Source organism: Hippichthys cyanospilos, chromosome 22 (genome assembly GCF_059441005.1).
Source record: "Hippichthys cyanospilos isolate Australia breed blue-spotted pipefish chromosome 22, RoL_Hcya_1.0, whole genome shotgun sequence".
NCBI classification, from domain to species: Eukaryota; Metazoa; Chordata; class Actinopteri; order Syngnathiformes; family Syngnathidae; genus Hippichthys; species Hippichthys cyanospilos.
Genome location: NC_142390.1, coordinates 4197501 through 4221462, shown reverse-complemented (window position 1 = coordinate 4221462; position 23962 = coordinate 4197501). Strand labels below are relative to the sequence as shown.

The 23962-nt window shown below is 43.2% G+C and overlaps 3 protein-coding genes across 6 annotated transcripts in view; all 3 read right to left on the bottom strand.

Moving 5' to 3' along the window:
• Nucleotides 1-371: 371 nt before the first annotated feature.
• mybpc1 (myosin binding protein C1) lies at nucleotides 372-18911 on the bottom strand. Of its 4 annotated transcripts, none has more exons than XM_088407062.1 (30): nucleotides 18657-18911; nucleotides 15847-15873; nucleotides 14683-14754; nucleotides 13389-13436; nucleotides 12856-12897; nucleotides 12401-12442; nucleotides 11898-12038; nucleotides 11465-11613; nucleotides 11270-11387; nucleotides 11138-11186; nucleotides 9202-9368; nucleotides 9001-9133; nucleotides 7836-7960; nucleotides 7645-7750; nucleotides 7398-7564; nucleotides 7146-7311; nucleotides 6940-7046; nucleotides 6729-6865; nucleotides 6484-6643; nucleotides 6303-6407; nucleotides 6046-6234; nucleotides 5419-5553; nucleotides 5159-5326; nucleotides 4988-5076; nucleotides 4717-4912; nucleotides 4502-4641; nucleotides 4263-4422; nucleotides 3965-4101; nucleotides 3696-3882; nucleotides 372-1044 (listed from the first exon to the last, which is right to left on the bottom strand). In XM_088407062.1, exons 1-30 carry the CDS (start codon nucleotides 18721-18723, stop codon nucleotides 947-949), a joined length of 3627 nt encoding a protein of 1208 aa, XP_088263188.1. In that variant the 5' UTR covers nucleotides 18724-18911; the 3' UTR covers nucleotides 372-946. The 4 variants fall into 4 exon arrangements, with proteins under 4 accessions (XP_088263188.1, XP_088263189.1, XP_088263186.1 ...); XM_088407063.1 differs by having other exon boundaries at nucleotides 11138-11183; XM_088407060.1 differs by lacking the exon at nucleotides 13389-13436 and adding an exon at nucleotides 10668-10724.
• A 1526-nt stretch (nucleotides 18912-20437) lies between these two features.
• On the bottom strand, nucleotides 20438-23614 carry spi2 (Spi-2 proto-oncogene). Its single transcript, XM_088407056.1, has 5 exons — nucleotides 23606-23614; nucleotides 22831-22915; nucleotides 22692-22762; nucleotides 22048-22147; nucleotides 20438-21070 (listed from the first exon to the last, which is right to left on the bottom strand). The coding sequence occupies exons 1-5, from the start codon at nucleotides 23612-23614 to the stop codon at nucleotides 20763-20765; spliced, it is 573 nt and encodes a 190-aa protein (XP_088263182.1). The 3' UTR covers nucleotides 20438-20762.
• spic (Spi-C transcription factor (Spi-1/PU.1 related)) overlaps nucleotides 23548-23962 on the bottom strand; it is a 2729-nt gene continuing 2314 nt past the window's right edge. Inside the window, exon 5 of the mRNA XM_088407070.1 lies at nucleotides 23548-23962. This exon is cut by the window's right edge and continues 876 nt beyond it. The gene's annotated coding sequence lies outside the window, so the exon portion shown is untranslated.

Genomic DNA, 23962 nt, shown 5'->3' with positions numbered 1-23962 from the left:
AGGACCGGAAGTAGAGCGCTGGATAAATCTTTTCACTTCCGCTGTGACCTTTACAAAATAGCGACATAATATGGTATCTAGGTTAAAACGTTAATCATTCGCCACCTTTTTGTACACATTTTTTTTCATTTTTATCTAAAATACGTGTACATTTTACGCAATCATAATGTACAACCTGATTAGTTATTTTATTGTGGTTCACAATTCTAAAAATGTTTGTTTACACCTGGCGTAAACAGAAAATAGAACGCCTTTTATATCAGCGTGTATTTGCTTGACGGTCTGAATTTCTGTGACATATTTAAACACTGTAGTAGACTGATTTTTTTAAAAAAAAGGATGTTGAAATAAGATAGAAAAAAGAACAATGCCATAGTTAAAATTGCCATTTATTGTAATCCAGGGGCCATAATTACAAAGGCATGCACATGTTGACCGAGCTTCAATTCTTGCCCAAGTCATCAATATGAATCCAGAAAAATGACAAGACTTCATGCAGAGGGAACCACATTTTTTCATTAACCACCTTGCCCTCTTGTAATGGTAAGTCCACGATACTTTCATTTATCCAACAGTTTTCTTCAGAGACACCATACAAAGACAGAACAAACATTTTTTTTTATACATGCCCCTCCCTTACCAAGTACCTCCGCCCCCGCCCCCCAAAAAATGAACAAGAAGTGTGCTAGTCTTATTGTTGTTTTCACACGTAAGCAAAACAAAAAGAGCTGCTGACATGCATCTGAGCTGACTGAGACATACAAAAAAAAAAATGAGGGTGACACAGCATGCCACACAAAGACCGGTGCGCCCCCCTCCCCTCGTTCACCCTTCCATCCCCAAATCGGCCCCCAAGCTGCTGGCCTTCCATCTTGGATGGGTGTAAGTGGAAGAAGAGGGGCGTCACTCGTGGCAGCACGTTTTGCAGCTAAAGCGCAACAAGTCTCTACTTGTCTTGTTCGACAACCTTCGTCTCAGTCATGTACTTGTCAATCAGGTGGAGGGGCACGCCGCGTTGCATGAGTTCGTAGAAGGTGAACCCTCCTGTGGTAGCGGGTGAGGAACAAGAGGGGACACTCGTTAACAGGCACTGACAGGCAAATGTGGTTTGAGTGTAATAAGTGTCTCATTTTCAGTTCTTCTTTGGATTTGTGTGTTGTAAGCCCCATAGGCCTCTCCCAAAAAATTCAAACCATGAGTATTTAGCTCAATGGGCAGTATTAACAGCCTAAATGATGATCAAATGCCACTATGGCCATATTAGAAATGTTCCTTACCCAATGAGAATAAAGAATATATGCCTGTGCGTCTTTTGGTCGCTATCTACAGTGCAACATTTCTGCATGCTAGTCTCATGGATGACATTTCCTATTATGTGGTAGCAATAAACTATGTGGTTGTTTTAAAGTCATGTGCAATTGTCTTTTCTCTTTAGTTTGACAGACAAGCAACTGGAGGTGATAGTGAACAGATTCACTTTTGAAGAATTAAATTGAAGACAATGGATCTTGAAAAAAAAAAATCCTAAGATGGGTAAGGTGAGTAGTTGTATTTCATTCTACTAAATGATTTATACAATGTTTAATTTGTGTGACAGATGAAGAAAAAAGTATGTAAAGCATGTAACTATTTTTTACACTTGTATAACCCATCTGTAATGAGGATTCCATCAAAAATATTTTTTTTGTTTGTTTTGTTTAATTAGATGGTTTTACACCTGTTTAAACTATACCCAAGTAGAACTGAACTGAGACACAAGCTGAGGCTTCGAACATACAGCCACTTTGCCAAATCCAGCACAGAAAAGACCCTGAAAAATATTCTCTTATTCACCACAAAGTGACTGCTACGAGTTTTTAATGCTCTAAAAATTCTGTTCATTGCAGCCACGTGGAAGAAAAGCTAGATCAACCGTTGTTTCCGTACATTAGCAAGCAATTTACTCACCTCGTGTCGTCTGCAGTGTGCACACAACACTCAAGGGTCACAATATGGCAACCAGTGCGAAATACAAAATAGAAATGTAAAGTAGTCCAGCTATGAGGCTTCATGCAAATCCCGTTACATTAAAAGGGCCGACGTTCTTTCCAACAGGGGGGAGGGACTTCCTGCAAGGGAAATAGCGGCCACGGTCCCAACCAGCAACTCAAAGTTAAAAAGCAGGCTGACACGGCGGGATGCATAATGAATGACATAAGCTTCATATGCCGGATCCATATGAAAGCTTACCTTATGTGAGAACACACATTCATGATTCTTGAGTTTGGACTGGGGGGAGAGAGAAGAGAATAGGGGTTAACCAAATGTTTACGTGGGGTTATATGTGTGCACCAGGGGGTGTAGCGCTCAGTGATTACTGAACTCTTTTTATATGAGGTTAACAAATGAATGTGGCTCCGTTGTTGAGAAAAACTGTCAGGTCAAAGAAGTGAGGATGGAACTAAAAGGGTGAAATTTGACATGAAATGATGCTACCAAACTTGTAACATTAGCTCCTCTAGTGGCATAGTAGGCAAAACATGTTAAAAGAATGACCTTTTGCTCTTGGAACATATACATCAATGAAGTTAGCTTCAGATGAACCAGGTCTATGTCAAGGTAAATTTGCAAAGAAACAATCGATGGCAGCCAAATAATGCATGTATCTCTGGTTTAGTTTTTCTTTTTAATCAATTTGAAGCAAAAGAAAAACAATACACTGGAGATATATGCTTTTTATTGGACAGGCTGCTTGATTGTTTTCACTGTTAAAGGTTCATTTATGCTTATCGTAAGAACTAAAATGATGCTCCTCCCCCTTGTAGTTTATTTTGGTTGTTTGAAAAAACACTGCAAAATGTTCAGACAATAATAACATATTTTAAATATTAAATACCACAATTAAGTACACATCTTGTAAACCACCCATCCAACATTCTGTCACATGTAAAACCTGGGCTTAACAATTTAGCTCATTTTAAAATCATCATTGCTGTTGAAATAATAAAATTGATATATTGTCAGCCGTAGATCAGTGACATCATTCCATGGGTCGTGTCAGTGGGTGCTGCTCTTCAGTATCCTCAAATATAAACGAAAGAAACATTGCAAAGGTGGAGTATATAGACATTATGTCCCGATTAAATTAAAAAAAAAAAAATACAGAATTAATTTCAAGGCCAGTCCTTGTTGATTTTTTTCTTCCCCCTATCATTGCAAACCACTTAAACAGATTATTCAGTTCCATTCTCAACACTGCCCCCACAACACAGTTACTGGTGGTAGAGCAACATTTGGATCATACGTACTGTATATGTGCAGCATATCTAACATGGAGCACAAATGCGCCTTGGAATGATTTCGTTTAAGTTCATCAGAAGGCTTTAAAGATAACTAGATGATTTGTCTTTATGATTACATGGGGAGATATGTATTAGTTAACACTTAAAAAACGGTTATTTCATATATGATAGCTTCTGTGACAAAAAACAAAGAGATACTTACATGTCCTACATGGCAGACCTTTGGATTTTTCACAACACACATTTGAAACACGAGTACCTACTTTGAATTGGCCCCAACAGCAGTAGTTTCTTTTTGGTTTGGTTTGGTTTTAATTTCAAATAAATGCTCTTTTTAATTCAAAATAAGCCAATCAAGGTTTGGGGAAACCAACAGTAGAAAGTGGCGCTAACCCACCCTGCGTCCACACTTACCTTTGACCTCCAGCTTACACTCCACCTGGGCTTCCCCCAAGTCATTAATGGCCCTGCAGGTGTACATGCCGCCGTCATAAGGACTAGGTTTCCTAATCTCCAGCGTGCACACGCCCTGGTTGCTGAACATGCGGTAGCGCGGGTCATCGCCAATGATGATCTTGTTCTTCATCCAGGTCACTTTGGCCTATGACAAAGCACAAGGTTCGGGGACCGGAGTCATCGTTGCAATTCATTCTTGGGTGGGTTCCAACTTGCCCGATTCCTACCTTGGGGTGGGCACGCACGCTGCAGTTGAGAGTGGTGTTGTAGCCGGCGATTCCAAACGTGTTGATGAGCGGCTGGGTGAACCTGGGAGCCTCGTTGAAGTCGTGGTCATTGAACTCAAAGATTTTCAACTTCATGTCTGCAGGTGGAAGAGTACAAGCAAAGTGTTTTCATGTTCTCAGGACACGTTCTCCTTGTTCAGCTTTTGCTATCCCAAAAAAACATTTTTTTTCTTCCAAGACGATCTGACTAACCTCAAAAACTCTCCACAAACCAGTCACGATCAGAGAAAACTCATACCTTCTTTGACGATGAGGGCACTCTTCCTTGTTTGGGTGGCCGACTCGCTAAGTCCACACATGTTCTCAGAAAAGACCCTGAAGTAGTACTCGTTACCGACCACCAGTTCGGTGATGGCGATGGAAGTGCGATGGTAGTGCTCGATGCACGTGTACCATTCCTACGTTCGGCACATCAAAATGTGTAAATATGAGGAACAAGCAATTGGCGTTGCAGATTTCTCCAAATCCATTTTTCACCATTGTCTTCTTGTCTGCCTTTTGAATGGTGTAGCCAGTTATTGCAGCGTTGCCGTTATCTCTTGGAGCGGTCCAGGACAGCGATACATTTTCTCCCCAGACGTCTTCGATATTCACAATCTGAGGAGGCCCAGGGAGGTCTAACGGCACAGAAATGAAAAAATGAGCCTAAGCTTCTTTTGCGTCACTGTTTCTCACATGCTTCATTCCCTCACCTATGATCTGTATGTCCATCTCTGCGGAGTCCTCATGGTTTTCTACCTGCACCTTCATTTGATACTTCCCGGAGTGACTGCGTTCTGCTTTACGGATAAAGATGATGCTGTCGCTGTCCGTGTTCCGGATGCTCACGTGGGCTGGATCTATGGGTTGACCGTCCTTCAGCCAAGTGACTTTCGGCCTAGGTTTGCCCTATTCGGAATTTGTCACATGGATATTACAAGGAAGATGTTCAGTGACGGTAAAAATGATTGGACTTTGCCTTACCATGAATGGCACCACAAGGTTGACTGTTTCCCCGACTTTTCGAGTATAGGTCTGCTTCAGGTGTCGGGGGACACGGATCTTGGGTGGTTCTTTACGAAATTTAAGACATCAGTTATCAGGCAACTTTTTATTTTCTTTTTTGCTTTGTTTTTCTGCACAATTTTCTCTTACCGATAACCTCCTTTACAAGAATGGCATGTTGAGTATTCCGTGGAGCACTTGCTCCCGCAGCGTTGACAGCCTTGACTCGAATGAAGACTTTAGTATCTGGTTTCAGACCTGTGATGGTGTATCTGGTCTTGTCTATCAGTTCTTTATTGGCTGGTACCCATTCCTCAGCTGTTGGTAAAGAAAGATTGCATCTTCTCAACTTTGATTTCCTCAAATTTGATCAAGGACAACCCAGCGAGTCACTAAGATGGCTTTCTTACATCCTTCAAGACAGTATTCCACCAAATACCCGTCGAGACCAGCAGCTCCAATGGTTTCTGGAGGACGCCACTTGACGGTCACTGTTGTGTCAGTCACGTCATCCACCACCAGCATGGTGGGCTCACTGGTCACAGCTTGGAGGATGCAAATATCGCTAATCAGGCTTTTGCTTTTGTGACGGTGTCCAGAAACAAGATCAAAACACAACAAGCACATGAAGCAAGGCTCCTCTCTGTCTGCCAGCCTTTGGACTCTTTCCATTCTTGATTCGGAATCATTTCACTCCTACTGAACGCTCTCATGGACTTAATCTCCTAAACCTATAATCCGCAGATGGTTTGGCAGTCATTATAAAGACAATTTTAATATCTTCTAAAGTCCCTGCGCGACCAATGGAAGTCTTAGTTAAATGCTTTGAATGGCGGTGAGACGGGAGGGAACAGCTGTGTGCCTGTGGTTCCAAGGACACATCACGCACTTCTATTCAACCTGAACTCTGAGCAAAAATGACAACAGGCGTTTGAAATGCATTACGTTGTGCTCAAACAAGGCACTCCAGTGACAGTGCCAATGGAAAGTTGAGTCATTGTTCGGGGGACATTAAAGGGATGATTTGTTTGACTCACCAAGCGGGGTAAAGGCCTTGGACGGTTCACTGGGCTTGGAGACCCCAATGGCATTGACAGCAAATATCCTCACTTCATATGGTACGCCCTCAATCATCTTCTTAGGTTCGTATGACGTCTCTTTGATCAGGTCAAAGTTAATTCTCATCCACCTTGAGCTCTGCTTCTTTTTCCTCTCAATGTAGTAGCCTGTCAAGAACAAACAAAGGCTTTTTTGTTGCACAGTAAATTTGTAAAGTGCGTATTTTGTCACTTACCTAAAATTGGTGAACCCCCATCATATTTGGGCGCCTCCCACGTCATAGAGCACCAATCACCTCCAACCACAGGGACCAAAGGAGCATCTGGAGAATCAGGGATATCTGCAGGAAGAGCAAGGGGTTTGGACTTTTTGAAATTCCATAGACACACGTTAATCTCTTTTGAGCCAGCTCTTACCTACAACCTTTAATTTGATGCTAGCTGAGGCCTCACCAGCCTCATTTTGAAGGACTAATTTGTAGTTGCCCGTGTCTTCGCGCTCTGTGATATCAATCGTCAGGCTAGTCTGGTCAACGTACGTTTCAGCTCTGACTCGATTGCCCGACTCGAGAATAACCTGGGCCAGAGATGCGGGTGCCCAATGATTATAGACCCTGTGAATTATCATCTACCCACGTTGCGGATAAAAGTTTGATACTGACCCTTTCACCTTTCATCCACACCACCTTGGGGGCTGGTTCACCACTGATGGGGATCTCCAGCCGCATTTTGTTTCCGGCCACAACTGTCACAGTATTGTCTACGAAGTTCAAGCCCTCCAGGTGCACCTTTGGAGGATCTGAAGAAAATTGTATATTGAATGATTGAGTGTTTTAATGGATGTGATGTCAAGTCAATTAGTCAGGAACATACCTATGACATGAACCTTAGCAGATAGGCTGTGTGAGTACCCCTCAGGTACAAAAGTATAATCTCCAGAATCGTGAAGGGTGCTTGTTTCGATTGAAAGTTCGTGAACCCTGGGGGAAAAAAACAACAACAAAAAACCCTTGATGTTAGTCAACATAATCACTCGCAGTATGTGGATTCAACATTAACTCTTGTCAGTGAGGTCATACTTATTTTTGTGTACAATGCTGATGCGGTCATTTTCTTGGATCAGCTGTCCATTTCTATACCATCGGCCCGGAACGTTACCCGGAGAGATCTCGCAACATAACTTGAGAGGCTTTCCCAGCATCACTTTTGTATCCTGCAGGTCCTGATGGATCTTCAGTGGTTTCACTATTGAGCAGAGTTAAATTAATCTCTCAGATGAACAGCCGTCCTACGACAGCAGCAAAGCATATTAGGCATCAGTGTTCACATACATTCAACTTGTACACGAGCCTCTGAAGAGCCACCAGAAGCCATGATGGAGTAAGTCCCTGTATCTTCCAGGGATGCGTCGTCGATCACCAGGGTGTGTTTGGTTCCCTCGCACTTGACGCGGTATCTGGATCGAACTCCTGTTGGAATCTCAACTCCATTCTTCATCCTGAAAGAAGGAGTGTTCAACTGCTTTTCTGGAAAAGGGAGTTTCTATGTAGTTGTCGGGGCTTTGAGCCATCATCTTACCATTTAACAGGGGCGCCTTCCTCTGTCACCTCACATTCCAGCTCGATTCTCTCATTCACTGTGGTGTTCACAGGCTCAAGACCTTTAACGATCTTGACTGGCAATTCTGCGATCGAGAAATAGCGATAAGCGCTGAAGAGAAAACTGATAAGAATCTGCCGAGGACCGAGATGAAAATCTTTTCTCTCTACCTTTCACAAACAGCTCTGTGGAGCATTTCTCATCTCCTGCTGCTACAGAATACGCTGCATCGTCGTTGAGAGCACAGTTGTTGATGACCAGGATTCTTTGTGTGCCCTTGTGCTCAAATATGTACCTAAACGTGATTCATTCGTTAACTTGACTGAAAGACATGCATGATCAAATTTCACTCTTTGTAAAAAAGCAAGTGTCCATTAAGTTTCTCAGAATGCTTCATGCACATCAGATCAGAAACCAGCTAACTGCGCAACACTGAACACGAAGGAAATAGCTTGACAGACAAATCGACTTACTTCCTTTGACTTAAGGTCAGCAGTAGACAGAGAACAGGGCCGGAGCGCACAGTGTGTGCAGGAAGGGATTATGGCAGACAGCAAGGAGCATCATGACATAACAGACAGACGTAGACAGAAAGACATCATGCCTGGGATTGTAGTCAACCAGGAAGTCCTGGTCGTGAAACCAGAACACAGCAATAGCCTCCCAAATGGCTTTAGCTTGGCATGGCTTTGGCATTAACTTCAAATTCGGTTTCTTTCCAGGTCTAGCATCATATCTGTTTTAGGTGACGCTCTGAAAGCTTTCGGGGCGGCATAAATCAGTGGTAGAGTGTTCGTTTCCCAACCGAGACCTTGCTGGTTTGATCTCCGACCATTGTGACCATGTCAGTGTCCTTGCGCAAGACACTGAAACCCCAGTTGCTCATGATTCTGCATCATGAGTGGGTAAATGAGTTTTCAGTTTAAAGCGCTACGAGTACCTAAGGTAGAACGGTGCTATATAAGTGAAAGTCCATTATCATTTCAACTTTCTTAAAATGTGTTCCATTACAACTCCAGAGCCCGTTTTCTAAACCTTCATATCTACCCTCTTGCCAAAGCCACACTCAGTTAAAAGACCTGTATGGGAGGTACCACTCGTTCCTGTACGGAGGCATACAAAAAGCAGTTAAACACAACAGTACATATGAGATTATCACTCAAATGTCGCTCTGCAGTAGTAGAAACTATTACGAGCCACATTGAAGTCGAGAAGACATTGTTGAGACAACTCAAGACATATTTCCGCAAATGAATGGCATCTTATGAAATGCGCTTCATTTGTGTGTAGGTCTGACGATCTTTAGGAAACACAGAAGTCGACGTCGGCACATACTTGGGACTGGGACGGATCTCTTGTCCATTTTTGTACCACTTCAGGTCAACCGTGGGGTCAGTCAGATCAACAACAAGGCGGATCTTGCCTCCTTTGTCCACCTGATATGCAGGGTCCAGCTTCTTTGCAAAGGCTGCAAAATGATATGATCGTCAGCGTAGTCCTCTCTGGAATTACAACGGCCAAAGGACTCTTCTTCACCTTCGCTCTTTTTCTCCTCTTTGGGAATCTTTTTCATTCTGCGTAGCAGGCCTCTCAGATCAGTGATACCATACATGAAGGCGATCTTCTCGTATTGATCCGGACGAGCGTTCTTCAGGATCTCCCACACATCCACCTCAGGAGTGTCATCCTGCTGTTTATGCTCCCTGGTGGTGTAGGGTATTGTGTTGGAACCAGAATCGTAAAACAATCTGAGTAACATGTCTTGAGGAACTTGTGAGCTTCTGTACAGCGCAAACTGCTTTTCTTCCTCAGGACATGTCACACAAAGGGATGGGCCTCATGCAGTGTCTACCTGAGTTTATTTTGATCTTAGAGGACAAGCTTTGGTCAGAAGTGACTAAAAAAAAAAAAATTCTAGCCAACCAGACCGAAATGAAGTGTGAAAAATGTGCGTCAATCATCTCATGCTTCCTTTCCAGCCTCGTTTGTGCTTTTGCTTCAGATCATTCTTGTCATTTTTCTGACAATATCTGGTTTGCTTTTTCAAAGGTAAAAAAACAAAAAACACACACATTCTTGCCTGCAACAAACATTGTTTAACGTTTTCATTTTTTCTGGCCCATTCCTTTGTTTTGTGCTCATTCCATTGATTGAGTCGGGGAAGCTTGCATAGTGTTAGAATCTTGGAGGCGAGTGTCGAATTAGATTTGTGACATGCTAGTTAGTGAATTTGTTGACTTGCACATGAGCGGTGTTTGCATTAGGAGAACATTCGGTCAATTCTTTCTTTCATGGACATTTTTCCAAATGTCTGAAAGTTAGCAAGGTGAAAAGCATCAGAAATGTTATTCCAACCTTTACTTGTTCTGTTTATTTTCGGGCAATTATTATGTGGAAGGCCCAAATAAACATGGCTTTATTTGTCTTATATTTCCAACTTGAAATAGAACGACAATGTAGCGATAACACTATTTTAGCGCATCATTTCTCCGTGGCTCCTTCGCACATCTTTAACAATGGGAAACGGCGCTCCAAGACCATTTCTATCATTGTCGATTGCAAGCAGGAGCCCTCCAGAATGTGGCTTTCAAATGAAGTGTTACCAAGCTACTGTACGCCAACACTCTTTACTCGTCCAATTCTGGTAGCCCCCCCCTGTCATGCTGGGGACTCTACAAGATTACGGTACTCACCCGCAGTAAGGTCTAATGCTTTTAATACCTATGGTTTTGGCTTTACTAACCTTTGATGTCTGAATATGTAGGGGAGAAGAAGAGACAAGCCCAAAATAAATGTGTCATTTATCTGGTTGTGTCTGTGTTTAGCTTGAGCTTAAATAGGCATCATTGCGTTTGTTTTGAGCAACCAAGAGAAGCATGCTAGACATAGGCTCGCCATTCAAATGGGTGGTGTCATATGAATCATTTGTCAAAAGAAGCACATGAAACCAATACTGGAGGAAAGCGCAGCAACCACTCGGTGGGTGGGCATATGATTCTCACCTATGTTTAAGGAGAGCACTAAAGTCAAGCTCCCCTGCATCTTCTTGGCCTTCACTGCTGTTGTTAACAGGGAGAGATTAATCAAGATTTCATGAAACAGTCTCTTGAAAACAATGCTGAAAGAGCAACACAACGCTCAATCAGTGTATTAGCTGCAAGCTAATAAATGATTGGTGCTTACACAAGACTCAGTTCTACGTCTTTGCTTTTGAAACAAGGTGGTTTGTGTAAGTCTTGCATCCCGTGCGTGGTGACATCAGGATGCTTTGTATTGCCTTTTTTACACATTGTTTGATGGTGATTTAATAGATCAGAGTGGGCCTTTACTTGTGTAAAGGCGCTTGAGTTGGTGAGTTGATTGTAATGATAAAACTGCCCTCAATCGTAGACTGTATGCATTTACAAGATTGTACTTTTGTGTTGCATACTGAATACACACTCTACAACGCCATCGTGTCTTCTTGCATTACCTCCTTTTGAAAGCGGATCGGATATCAATACTTTGCGATCCCCCAGCTTCTGGAAGACAGCGGTAGATGTTCACAGTAACTTGTTCATTGTGGGCGCGTTGACAAGAGCACCTGCTTGGTGCTTGAACCCACCTTTCACTTCCAGGTCAAAGCTGCAGCTGTCAAACTTGTCCTTGTAGCTGACTTCGACCCTGTAATTGCCCGCATAGTTCTCCTTGGCCTTGATGATGTGCATCTCAAATGTGTGCACCTGTCCAAATAGAGGCATATCTTTAGCGTCACAGAAGTTTGCGTTTCATCTGATGGACACCTGAGTCCGATTTTTACCTTGGTGTTGCGATCAAAGGTCTCTTTGAGCTGAAGGTGCTTCCCCGTCTTGCTGGCCAAGTCCATCCATTTTCCCTTAAACCACTTGACGGTGGGTTTGCGGAGAAGGTCTTTCGCTTCCACTTTGGCCACAAAGGTGATGTCCCCACCTTAGACAGCCAAAATGACAGAAGGAGACATTATTGTTGATGCAAATGTTCAGGTGTGGAGTTTTCCATTCCCAAACATTTTGTTCCTCTTACTAAAATGCGTATAGTATTGTCATGTCAATTGATGCATAGCCAAACCAAATCCGAATCAGTTTTGGGTTCTGATCTTAAGTTTCGGGGGAGCTATGTGACTCAGCAGAATTTCAATCCGAGGACATTGTCTTCAAATAGCAAATGCACTCACAAGAGTCATTTAGTGCGTAGTCTTTGTATGTTATGCTTACCGACTGTCACCGTGCCGCTCACGGGACTTTGTGTTAGCAGGGTGGACAGCGGTTGGGTGTCCGCGGGCTTTTCGGGTTCCTGTGTAGTCTCGATGGGCTTTTCCAGTTCCTCTGGGGGCTGGGACTCACCCAAAGACCACACTGGTTCACATTTGAAACAAACACATACGGTCGTGCGTTTTAAAAAGAAGAATTTCGCTCGATCTTTTTGGTCACCGCTGGTCTGAATCACACCCACCTTTTGCGCTGTTAGGTCATACCACACAGACAAGACACAGGGACTGGACAACACACACTTGGACATCTTGTATCACTTTCATCCCCAGCAGCAGTTTAAGCAACATTGAAAGCATGAAGTAGACATGAGTGAACATAAAACTTACTTTATTTGATCTCCAACCCGGCTGACGGAGGATCGGAATTAAAAACAACGCTATTCTGGATTACCTGGTGTGTGTAAAAATATCAACATTCTCTAGTGACTACGTCTACCACTCAATTACCTGAGTCTTTTCTCCCCATGGAAGTAACAGGGACGCTATCATCTAAATAAAGACAAAGACAAATTTACAGCATATTGGCGGGAATAGTACTGTAAAGTCCGCCCCGGGGAAGCACACAACACCACAAAAAATACCAAGCAATTAGTTTTTTTTTTTTTTTGTGGGGAGGAGTATTGAAAATGATTGTATCTGCTGTTTGAAGGGAAATTCTCAAAGGGCAAAATCGAAAGTGTCATCTTGAGTTAAAAGGTGACTGTTAATTTGTTAGCAAGGGGACATCCCCACTTCTCTCTGGTCTACTATTAAGGGTTGTCGAAACACACAAAAGAAAAGAAAAAACATGTCTGCCAGCATGTTTCCTACGCTATTTTATTCATTTATATTTTGATTTAGTGATTTAGGGAAGGCGACCGCTTTGGTCAACGCTGTAATGGGACTGAACAGAGGCATCTTACTAGGCAGCTCAATTGACAGTTTCTTGAGTGAATTGGCTTCCTCTGTGAAAAAAAGCACAGTCATCACGGAAAATGATCAGGGCAGCCTCATAAATAGAAGTTTTCAGAACTCACTCCCGTTGCCCACCAGTGAAAACTCATTTTCAGTCTATACTGCAGGAAGATGAATCGAATCCCCAGTCTTCCATCATGACACATCAAGAGGAATTTGCACGTAAATTGCATGACGTTTGGTTGAATAGATAAGGATCCACAGCATGCATACGCGTCATACATGTGGAATACGAGTTGTGCATCAGCTTTATTCGTTCAATAAAGACTAATGCTAAGGCGTCACATACACACTCTTATGCATGTATGTCAGAGCACTGACATACATCGCGACGTTAATTCCGTGTACATCCCTGATAGTTATGCTAACACTGGCCCTAAGTAATTTATTCCATCCCTGACTGCTGGGAAACTTCAGTATATTGTGGCTCAACGTCTTGTAGTCACATTAGCATCAGCCAACCCTTTTTTTGGGTACCAACCTGCAGGGGTTGATGGGGGCAGACTAGTACTCGCGACGCCGTCATCATCTGCAATAAAGGTGTTCGTTGACAAGGAGACCCACCTTGCAACATGGCTCAAGTCCTTCAATAGCAAGCAAGATGGGTGACATTGATTCGACATGCGCAAAGCGCACAGCCCAAAAATGCCAGAAACGTGAGGCAGTGTGAGATCACTCGGGGATCTTTATGGCGCATATTCCTGCAAGCTTCTCTTTTGATGACCTGATGACATGCCTTCACATCAGCAAAGGCAAAAAGCGTGCAACAACGCCCACAAAAATTATGTAGTTCAACACAAAAAGTGAAACTCAACAATTGTAGTACTAATTAAACGCAACAGAAGAAAAGTTGGCAGGATTCTCAGTTGTTTCACAATCCCGAATATATTTTCGGAATTTTCACTTTAAAATCAGAATTTTTGTGCGTCTTGAATTTAAAAAAAAAAAAAACACAAAAAAAACCCCGAGAACTGTGATCATTGTAAATTAAAAAGAAGCAAAGGAAAAAAAAAAAAGATCATTCTGGGCAAAAAGCCAGATATCCAAGAATAATCAGAATTCTGACAAGTCAAATCAGAGAAAAAAGTCAGAATTCCTGAGTATAAAGTCATTATTCTGAAATAAAAGTGAGAATCCTGCCAACATTTTTTTTATTTCACTGGCTCTAATATTGTAGTTTTCCCAAGTCCAGCTCATGCCAATTTTTAATATAAACAAAATCACTGTTTCATTCCATTTTTTAATTTAAATTTGTTGTGTTTTTTTTTTTTTGTGAAATACTGATTCATTTCTTTAAATGTATCCATACAATACATTGCTATCAACACCAGGAAACCATAACCTTACACAGCTTCGTCCAACCTTTCCCGGATATCTTTTCCTGGAATACTCGGTGACTCACCTTTTATATTAATTGCTTTCTGCTTTATAGACTGATAATCATCCGTCTTTTCTGTAGTCTTGAGATTTTGTTCTGTATGTTATACTCTCATTTCACGTCTATCTACCACACCTACCTTTTTCTCCTACCATGTAACATCTCAAAAAACGTCTTCACTGTGAAAAGTGTCAAGCCACAAGAAAAGTGCCAGGGAGCAAGTGCAGCATGATCAGACCCACAAAACACCACAATCATACCTCCTCCACAAAGATGCTGAAGGCCTCACAAAGTGAATCAAAAGCTCAAGAACGTTCATGTGATGACACACCCCAAACCCACACGTGACGTGAGTTGTGGGGGAACTGAGGACGGGGTAGTAGACAAGGTTACCCACCTGGGGGTGGAGAGACCTCCATGGAAATCACAGGGGGGGGCGGGGCATCGTTACTGTCTGGCGCAACACTTTCTGAACATAACGTGACAAATAAAAGCGGCGGATGGATTTGGATGAGCACAGAGCTTTTCAAAGCACGTTGTGCCTCTTGCTTTCTCGTGTACACCAAATACACAACAACACAAAAAAATACACACATTTACACATACTTGTTTACAGGTAACACACAATTATACTCTATACAGTGCATTCTCACACGACAAACATCAACAATGTCATTTCCATCATGTGTTGATATGGATTAATAATGTTCAAATGTAGTTAGGTTTCCCAGTGAGTTACGGATTACTACTATTCTTAAAGACCTTGTAAATGTTAGCACTGGTAATCATAAAGTCCTCTTTGGGTCAATCGTTTGAACCGACGCTGTAGATATTTAGCAAAAATTTCAAGGGTATTTTTTGTGGATATTTAGCAAAAAATTGCATGGGTATTTTTAGTGAGAACTTCTCCAGCGTCAGCCTCAAGATACTGCTGCTTCCAAGGTCAAATCGCAGCACCCGCCCACCACCCCCAACCCGCTTGCCCTCACATGGTGCGGCCCGGTGCGTCAGCTGAAACAACAGCCAGGGATCAGCTGGCCGGCGAGAGGAATTTCAGAGATGCTGAAAGCCCGGTGGTCATCACTGTGGGCCACTGCTGCACATATTGTCTACAAGGATCAACCCGTCTTAAGGTTTGTGGGCTCCTCTTTGGGAGATGATGTCTGCTCATCTCTTGCACAGTCAGACGTCTGTCTCTTAACACTAATCCAAGGGGAAAGCATTAAAACTGGTTGAACAATGTGTTATAAAACCTTTGTATGGAAAGCCTTTTTCGATTTTAGTTGTCTATACCAGCCCTGTATCAACTGATGACCAAATCAAGGTTTACCTCGCTTCTTGGCCCAAAATTGGCTGGGAAGGATCCAGCTCGCGTGACCGTGAACACGATATGGATGATTTGCCCCTCTAAGATACAATCTAACAGACAGGTGTCAAATTACGTTCATTGGGAGCAACTATCCTGAAGCTATGTTTACCTAACCAAAAACAAATCTGCGTCTGTCTGATAGTCGTCGGCGGGTGTGACGTGACAAGCGAGGACCTGCCATTGGTTACTCACCTTTCTGTTGTTCGTTTGCCGGCTCATCTAAAGAGAAAAGAAAGGAGGCATCCATTACAAAATCGTTTGCCAGTATTTGATGTGCAACACACTGACTCCAGTCTCGACTCATTAGGATTGAGTGCCCCGTGGCACACCACTTGTTTTGTGCCAACCATGAACTTACAGCTGTAACATGTATAAGGAAAAATCTCAGACTCCCATTAGCCTTTAATCTGTGTACATTATTATTAGGTGGTTCTTTGTACACAGAAGTTGTACCGTATTTTCCGCACTATAAGGCGCACCGAAAAGCTTTAATTTCTAAAAAAAAAGCTGATGGTGCGCCTTATAATCAGGTGCGCCTTATATATGGATCAATATTGAGATTCGTAGATGGGGAATGAACTGATAAAGTAAGCTTTACCTGTTTCTTTTGTGTGTTTACAGTTGAACAAGGTTGCTCATATTGACTTTGAGGTATCATGCTATTGAGAGTTTAGAGTTATCATTTGAGTTATTATTGTTATTACTTTGAGTATTACTATATTGTGATTGAAAAAGTTTTAAAATATGTCATTGATTGGAGGTGCGCCTTATAATACGGTGCGCCTTATAATTCGGTGCGCCTTTTATATGGAAAAGGTTTTAAAATATGTCATTAATTGAGAGTGCACCTTATAATCCGGTGCGCCTTATAGTGCGAAAAATACGGTACATCTGGACTTGCCCCTGCTCTTTATAGCTTTGATTGAGACGTGTTTTGGTTTGTTGTTAAAGTGAAAACGAGTCACCCAACCTTTATTTAGGTATTTAATGTCTTGCGTAAAGACACGTAATAAATTGGCAAATCCACGGATGGCGCCATGCTTCTTTGGCAGCTCAGTGTTGGGCTTGAAGTTTAATAGCAATGATAAACACCAGTAAAGTGCTAACAAGCATGAGATGGACCAAGATGGAAGTTGGTGACTTTTGACTGGCATGAAATCAGCACTAATTTGGACCAAAAAAATGTGGACAAATCAAATGCATAGGAGATCACATTGATGGACGTATTGATCTCAACTCTGTCACATTTGCTGACATCGTATCATCCTGTGAGAGCCTCCTTCTCCCGTTGCCGTCCCCCGCTTCGGATATCCATGAATTTTGCGATGAATCCCCGTCAGCATTCCGCCACCCAAAATTAGCCGCAACTTATGCATCCGAACAATGCGTTGCTGGCCATCACGGCGCAATCCTGCGGGGTCACATCATGCGGCCTAGAACGGGGCACACTCTCGTGGCGGCAGAGATAATGAGGGTGCAGAAAGGTTTTGTTTTACTTCTGAGGTCTCCCTGTTCAACTGACAAGGTTGCAGGTATTTTCAGCTGTTGCCTGTGCTGGCACTCACACAGAAAGGGGCTCACTGAAGTTCCAACTGTTGCTTCTCATAACATAGACCTTCAGCGTGCGAATGAAAACGTCTGTCAGTCGCCATCCATCCTGCCATTGCGCTCCATCGGGTCAGCAAGGGTGGCTGCCCTTTGGGCGATGTGTAAAGTAGCCGTGGGCTCGTAAGATCTGGTGCTCGGCCAATGGAGGCGGGGGGACGGGGTGGGGCTTGGGTGTCGGTGGGAGGAGATGGCAGGGAACAAGGGATGGGGATTAAAAGTGAGCTCATTCCAAACTATTCCAGGGACAAGAATCTTGGCCCCAAGAGGTGCCCTGGCGACCCATCTTCTCTTCGGTATCCAAAGTAAAGGTGGTGGGAGGGTGAGGAGGCGGTGTCATCGACAACAACAGCTGGTCCGACCCATTTGAAGAACAATACATTTCTGCACACGTTTACAGTATCTCCTCTGGGATGTGCAGCTATTTTTGGCTAATGCTTGTCACTGGCTGTTTTTGAAGGGATCAGGAGTTGTGCACGCCCACACACAGGAAAGACATCCTTGTCCCGAATTTTCAATTAAGATAAATCCCGCAATGGCAAATTACACGATCCAATACCGCCGTTACAATCAAAAGCCACGTGCCGTAGTGGTGTGAGTTCATGTGTGCCAATGAGGCTACTGACAATTCCTGCAAGGGGAGGCAAAAAATGGTTTCGTTCCTGTGAACTAAAATCAAAATAACAAAATAAAGGAGGGGCTTCATGTCTGTAATTCCTTTTTAGTAGTACTACTCAAATGACCACAACAAGAATCTGCACTGATATTCAGTTGCACTCACAGCAATCCTCATACTTTGGCAGCGGCGTATCAAAGGAAAATAGAAGAATATATCAGTTTGACGGAAATAATATGAAAACGTTGAACAAATGAAGCATCTAGGGCATGGCGGGTTTATTAAAAAAAAAAAAAATAGATCAACTGTCAGTGAGGAGGGTGCATCCAAGGTTCCTAAAAAAGGTTTTAAACGTACTACTCTTCATGGGCATGTCTGAGCTGCTAACGGAGAAGGCAGGAGTAATACCATCACATAATGACAGACAAGCGTGGATTAACCAGGAATGTTGATGGACGTGATATTGTAGATGACAGATGTCATGGTTCCAAAGTGAGGGCGGGACGACGGGATAGTTTTAGATTAGGTGTCCAGTTTAATATCTTTGCCATTCATCATCTTGGAGACAACTGGAACAACTTGTACCCTTGATCCTAAGTCCAGGCACCGATCGTGCAGGACCTTCCTCAACCTCAGAAGCGATATTTAATTTGGATTGCTGTGGTGTTGCTCACACGTGCATGCATCGATCATACAACACCAAAACCCCCCCAAATCATTTTTCTTTGACGCCAAACAGTCTGCGTGGCTAGTGTTGTTCATGTTTCTTCTGCACCCCTACCTTTCTTCGGGGGCTCTGGCGTCGGGGGCTCTGGCTTCGGGGGCTCTGGCTTCGGGGGCTCTGGCATCTTGAGCTGCGTCCCAATAAGAGTGTCGCGCGGTCGACAAAAGGTGCAGCTTCCGAGCTGTGGGACTCAACGGGAGGTTGCCGGGACGAGGCGTGGGGAGTCCACCAGCAAGGGGGAGGGGGGGCGGCAGGTAGAGCAAGCGAGCGTTTGGTACACTCAGAAGAGAGTGATGGGAGACGAAGCGAGCGCAGGGGTACGTTTTGGTGGTCTCGGTGGGGGGGAGGAGAGGAGGAACAGTGATAGATCCAGGGGGTGACATGGCTTTCAGGCCTTATATAGATAGATGGCACGCTCCTCCTCTCTTCTCTTGTGGAAAGTCAACCTCTGTCTGGCCCACAGTAAAAGCATCAGTCCTCAAGCCATCCGCCACCCTCCCAGCTTTTTGAATTCAAGGCAGCAAGGCGCTGCAATGAGAAATACAGTACTCAAACGTTCAGACGCGTTTTTTTTCACGTTATTGAATAAGAAACCAATTGACTGACGGTGTATCTCTTACCGATAGATTTTTTTTGGTTTTCTTGAATACTGGTTAGTCTACAAAAGATCAAAACAAGAATACACCTATTTTTTATTTTTTTTTTGGTGTCAGCTTTGGACCAAAACGCTTTCCGAACGAAAACACTTTTCGTCACCCCAAATGGTCTTTTCGAGCGTATTGTGCAGGATTACTTTCAGTGCTGGATTTTGAGATTATTTATAGCCAAAGGAGTGCGTATGCGGGATCGACTGAAAATAAACTACAGTGCCCAGGCCGACCCGCCCGGGCAGCATAAGACCAAGGACCTATTTGCGGCGATTTTAATTAATTCAGCACATTATATGCTTAAATGTTTATATAAACCACAAGATGTGAGGAGGCCGTGTCACAGACAGAGAAGCCGACGGTGTTGCCGTTATCGCTTCGGCAATCCCGCCCAGCGTTCACATATCCAATGCCGTCAAAGAAACTTGTGGATTTACGATAAAGGGAACATTTGAGACGGCGGGCCACATGCCAGGTATCAATTTAATCCGGTGGGAATGCTGTCCTCTGACAACAGTGGACCACGGGGAGATGCCTGGCCGCTGGCTCGGCGGCCTATACTTAGAAAGCTGTTTAACGTTTCATATGTGTACAGTATCAGTATAAAAACTGGGAATTATGTCACTCGATGAAGCTTTTCTAACAGGACACTCAGGGGACGCTTCGCGAAATCATCGATGAGACGCCAACTCACTTAACCCGGTACCAAACCTTGCATGGTGCAACCAAGACACCGCAGCTAATTTTAGAAAGCCGTGATGACATATCCACATAAACAAACAGGACCGATTTTCAAATTTCAAACTTAATATGTACTTATTAAGTTTACGGCATGTGGCCTTTCTTGGTAACGGACACTCTGCCTCTCCATTGGCCCATTTATAACCGCGGCGGTGGGCTCCAGCGTTAAATGCTGGGCTTAGGGGGCGGGTGTCGTGTGGGCACGGGGGCCGCAAAGAGCTCAAAACCATTTGGTATTGTCGGCAATGCACTGAGAGTTCACATCGCAGGGGTGATTTATCTATGAGGTCACAAATACACTGTGGGAGGGTAGGGCCCCTTTGGTGGAGGTCGGTTGGACTCTGGTGACATCTTGTGGTTCAAGCAACAAGATATTTTTGTTTTTTATTAGAAATATCAAACACATTCAAGATACAAACGCCTATGATTTTTCAGTTTGCATTACTCATGGAAAAATATGTGTTATCTCAATTAAAACATATAACTCATGTATTCAGTTATGTGTTGGATGTAAAATTAATGAAATTTGGATTGTATGGGAGACAGATGCATGCAGGTTCTCGTTGAACCATGTGGACTACATCTGAAATGAGAGAAAGTCCTCGACCAATTCGAGGAGAAAAGCAGCTTGCTTGAAATGGAATTCCTTTGTCTGCAATTTTAAACCACAACCTGCTTGAGACAAAACGTAAAACTTTTTCTCCATTTACAAAAGACAATTTTGACTCAGGCTGTGTTCTTTGTCTCTAGTCTCTCTTATTTATAACTTTGACAGTTACAGATCTCCTCTGTGACGCTTGTGCAGAAGCATCAGGGTGTCCTCGCCGAACTGGTACGTGAGCTTCTTCTTCACCTTGACAATCTCGCCCGAGCGGGCGTAGTTCCTCAGTGCGCGCGACATCTTCTGGTACGTCATGGGCCGCTTGTTGCCCTTCCTCTGGCCCCACAGGGCCGCCAGCTGGTCCTTGTTGCGGGCGGAAAAGCGGAAGACCCCCGAGGACGACGGCACCCAGGACACGCAGTGAGCCATGGACGGGTCCTCCAGCATCTCGAAGAGGAAATGGAAAAGCCGAACCTTCCTACCTGCAAGAAGCAGTAAGTGCTCCGTTAAAATGTCCGGCATCTCAAGCGCATCAATTTCACAACGGTTTGAAGTACAATAGTACAAGCCAATTAACATCAGTCAGCCATTTTTGAAAATTCACCCCCTGAAGTCAATTTCATTTAGCGCCATGAAATTAAGTCGGCATGGGGTGTCCCTTAAAATCTCGAGAAGCCATTCCTGAAAAAACACAGGAAGTTCGCCATATTGGTTTGACTATTCAAAGAATGGCACTTTTGCAAAATTTTGTTAACAAATTAGATTAACAGTTACTTAATAGACAGGTGGATGCAACATTTTGAGTTTGGTGTCGCATGTGTGTAGAGCACGCAAGTGTAATTTGACAACTAGCCATTAAAACGCAAATAACTCCAATGAACCGGAGGTGAATGAAAGCCCTTAAATTCAGCCACTGAAAGCAGTTATATTTGGCAACATAAAAATACTCTTTCTCATATACAGTATGAGTTACCCCATAAAAAAGTTAGGAGAACCTATGCTCGAAAAGACAGGTCTGCCATTTTGGTTGCTGGGGTGGTTATTTGAGGACAGTTTGAAGCTAATTTGTGATTTGTTTGTCATCCTAAACAGTAGTTGTTGTGGCTGGCGATTTGAGGTTTTCCAATATGTTCTTTAACACCTGCCAATGCAAATTAGCTTGAGGGACGCGCACTTAGCAGCCAGAATTTAGGGGCGTCAAATTTCACCCACAATAGATTCCAGACTGTGTAGCTCACACACACACACACACACACATGCTCTTATCTGCGCCACAGCACTTATTGTTAATCATTTCCTCAAAAGCACCAATTCCCAGAAAATAACTCGCAACAAAACACCGCGGTTATCTGATAAATATGGAAAAAAGATACTTGCATTGTTGATGATCTCTTTGCTCTGAAGCGGCAAGCTCCTGCGGCAATAACCGTGTGAGGTAAAAGAGAAAAGGAGAACTTACCGCTGGCCACCGCCGCGGCCTGATGTTTACTTAATTGTCTCGTGGTCACGGTGGCAGCTGACGGCTCATGTGGCGCCGCCTCCGAGCCACATGCGATGCTCTTGCACAAATGAAATAACAAAGTTTAAATGATCACACCTTTGAATATCAAATCACCATGATTAATTGCTTGATTAAGGCTTTTGATAAACATCTTTGCCTACCCAGTTTGAATGGCACTTGCCATGTTAATTATTCCATAAATGTGTTGTCAGTTCACGAGTAGTATATACGTTTAAAAATGTATGCGTTTTCACAAAATCGGGCTTATATCGACGATAAGGAAAATGGAGGTATAGATATTGTACTTCTACACTTTTTCCCCTTTAAAATTTATACAATACAATAACAATCAAACATTGAGGAACTTTGAATATTGCCAAGTTGAAATCCCTAGTTTTGAGAAAAAACACATTAAGATTTTGATCATTCAGTTGTGCACATTGTCGACTAATCCCTTCGTTTTTTAACGAATGTATCTCTACATTTTCCATAATTCACCGCGGATGATCACATTTTCAACTTATTTTTTCTATTCCATTCTTAAAACGGAGGAATGAAATTGCAATATGTCCTGGGTATTAAAAATTATAGTAAATGCTCACAGGTGGCTCACAAGGCCCCCAACCTTGCTCCCAAATGTCGTCGTCCACACTGGAGGCATCCTCCTGCACACCTGCTGACAAATGCAACATCGCATCTTTATTTTAAATAAAATAAAAGTAACAATAATGTTCGTTTTACCGTTGTTTTCCGCGTTTTGCCTGTGGTACTCCTCAAGGAATTCTAAAATGACCTCCAAATCAGACTGAGTGTCCTGGTAAGAATTCTGAGAGAGATGCGGTGGTCAATATTTGATATTCTGTAAGTGAGAGATTGCTGATTGCACATTACCATCGCTGCTCGTCAAGTCGGCCGGAATAACCTCGAAAACGTACGCTGATGGGCTGTTCTTATACCTCCCCAAAAGGCAGCGAGGGCTTGTGAGGCCGCTAACAATGGGCTCCGTGCCGCAGCAGACAGGCAGCGCCCCCCCCCCAAAACAAAGGGCCCCCCAGGGCTGACCACATCCTCCCCTCTGAGCCAGATAAGGCCGCGTCTGGAGCCCGCCACCACTCTCTCAGGAAAAACACACTTGCGGCCATATTTTTCCTCACAGGATGTGTCGAGAAAGTCGCAACGGCCGAACTGAAACGATGCGAATGAAGGTCGTTTCGTTCTGTGTCATCTTGTCGTTTTCAAGACTTTCCCAGTCTCAAAAATGGGAAAATTCAACCACCAAATCCAGTTTTTGCAACATGAAATTGGTTCATCGGGTCAGGAACACGGAAGACTTATGACATTGATTTATGACGTGGATTTTCATGCCCTTGACAAGGACTCGTTGGCGGAGTGTTGCGAGCCGCAATTTCATTTGCACGATTCACGTATGCGGTGCTTGAATCAAGTGAAGGGAAGATGCACTTTCAGATGTTTATTGAACGGGACAAACAGTCAAATGCAAAATAAAAACACTCACAAGGGCCATGGAGAAAACAATCACTTAACTCAAACTGTATATTCGCAAGACCAGGGGTGTCAAACATACGGGCCGTGGGCTGAATTCGGCCCGAGAGATGATTTTGTCTTTTTTTTTTTTTTTCAATAAATGACAAACTTGAAATATTTTAGGATTAATAGGAATGTTAATGTTTTATGACCAACAGTGATAATATACTTGTACTATTTTGGACAGTGTTAAAAAGAAAAATCTGAAGTTGCTGTTTTAAAGTTATATAAATATACAATGGTTTTTATCTATGGGGCCCGCAAGCTAAAGCGAGTTTGACACCTCTACTCTAGACCACCATGTTGTTTACACTTATTCTCATCCAAT

Excerpts from the sequence above, each read along its gene's own strand:
- mybpc1 (XM_088407060.1), bottom strand. The coding sequence starts at position 18,723 with ATGCCAGAGCCCCCGAAGCCAGAGCCCCCGAAGCCAGAGCCCCCGACG. Across the intron at positions 12,898-14,682 it reads GGAGGTCTCTCCACCCCCAG|AGGAAGCCAATTCACTCAAG; the intron begins GTGGGTAACCTT and ends TTTTTTTCACAG. Across the intron at positions 6,408-6,483 it reads CATCAAATTAAAGGTTGTAG|ATATCCCTGATTCTCCAGAT; the intron begins GTAAGAGCTGGC and ends CTCTTCCTGCAG.
- spi2 (XM_088407056.1), bottom strand. Across the intron at positions 22,763-22,830 it reads GCAAAACGCGGAAAACAACG|GTGTGCAGGAGGATGCCTCC; the intron begins GTAAAACGAACA and ends ATTTGTCAGCAG. Across the intron at positions 22,148-22,691 it reads GGGGGCCTTGTGAGCCACCT|AGCATCGCATGTGGCTCGGA; the intron begins GTGAGCATTTAC and ends CATTTGTGCAAG.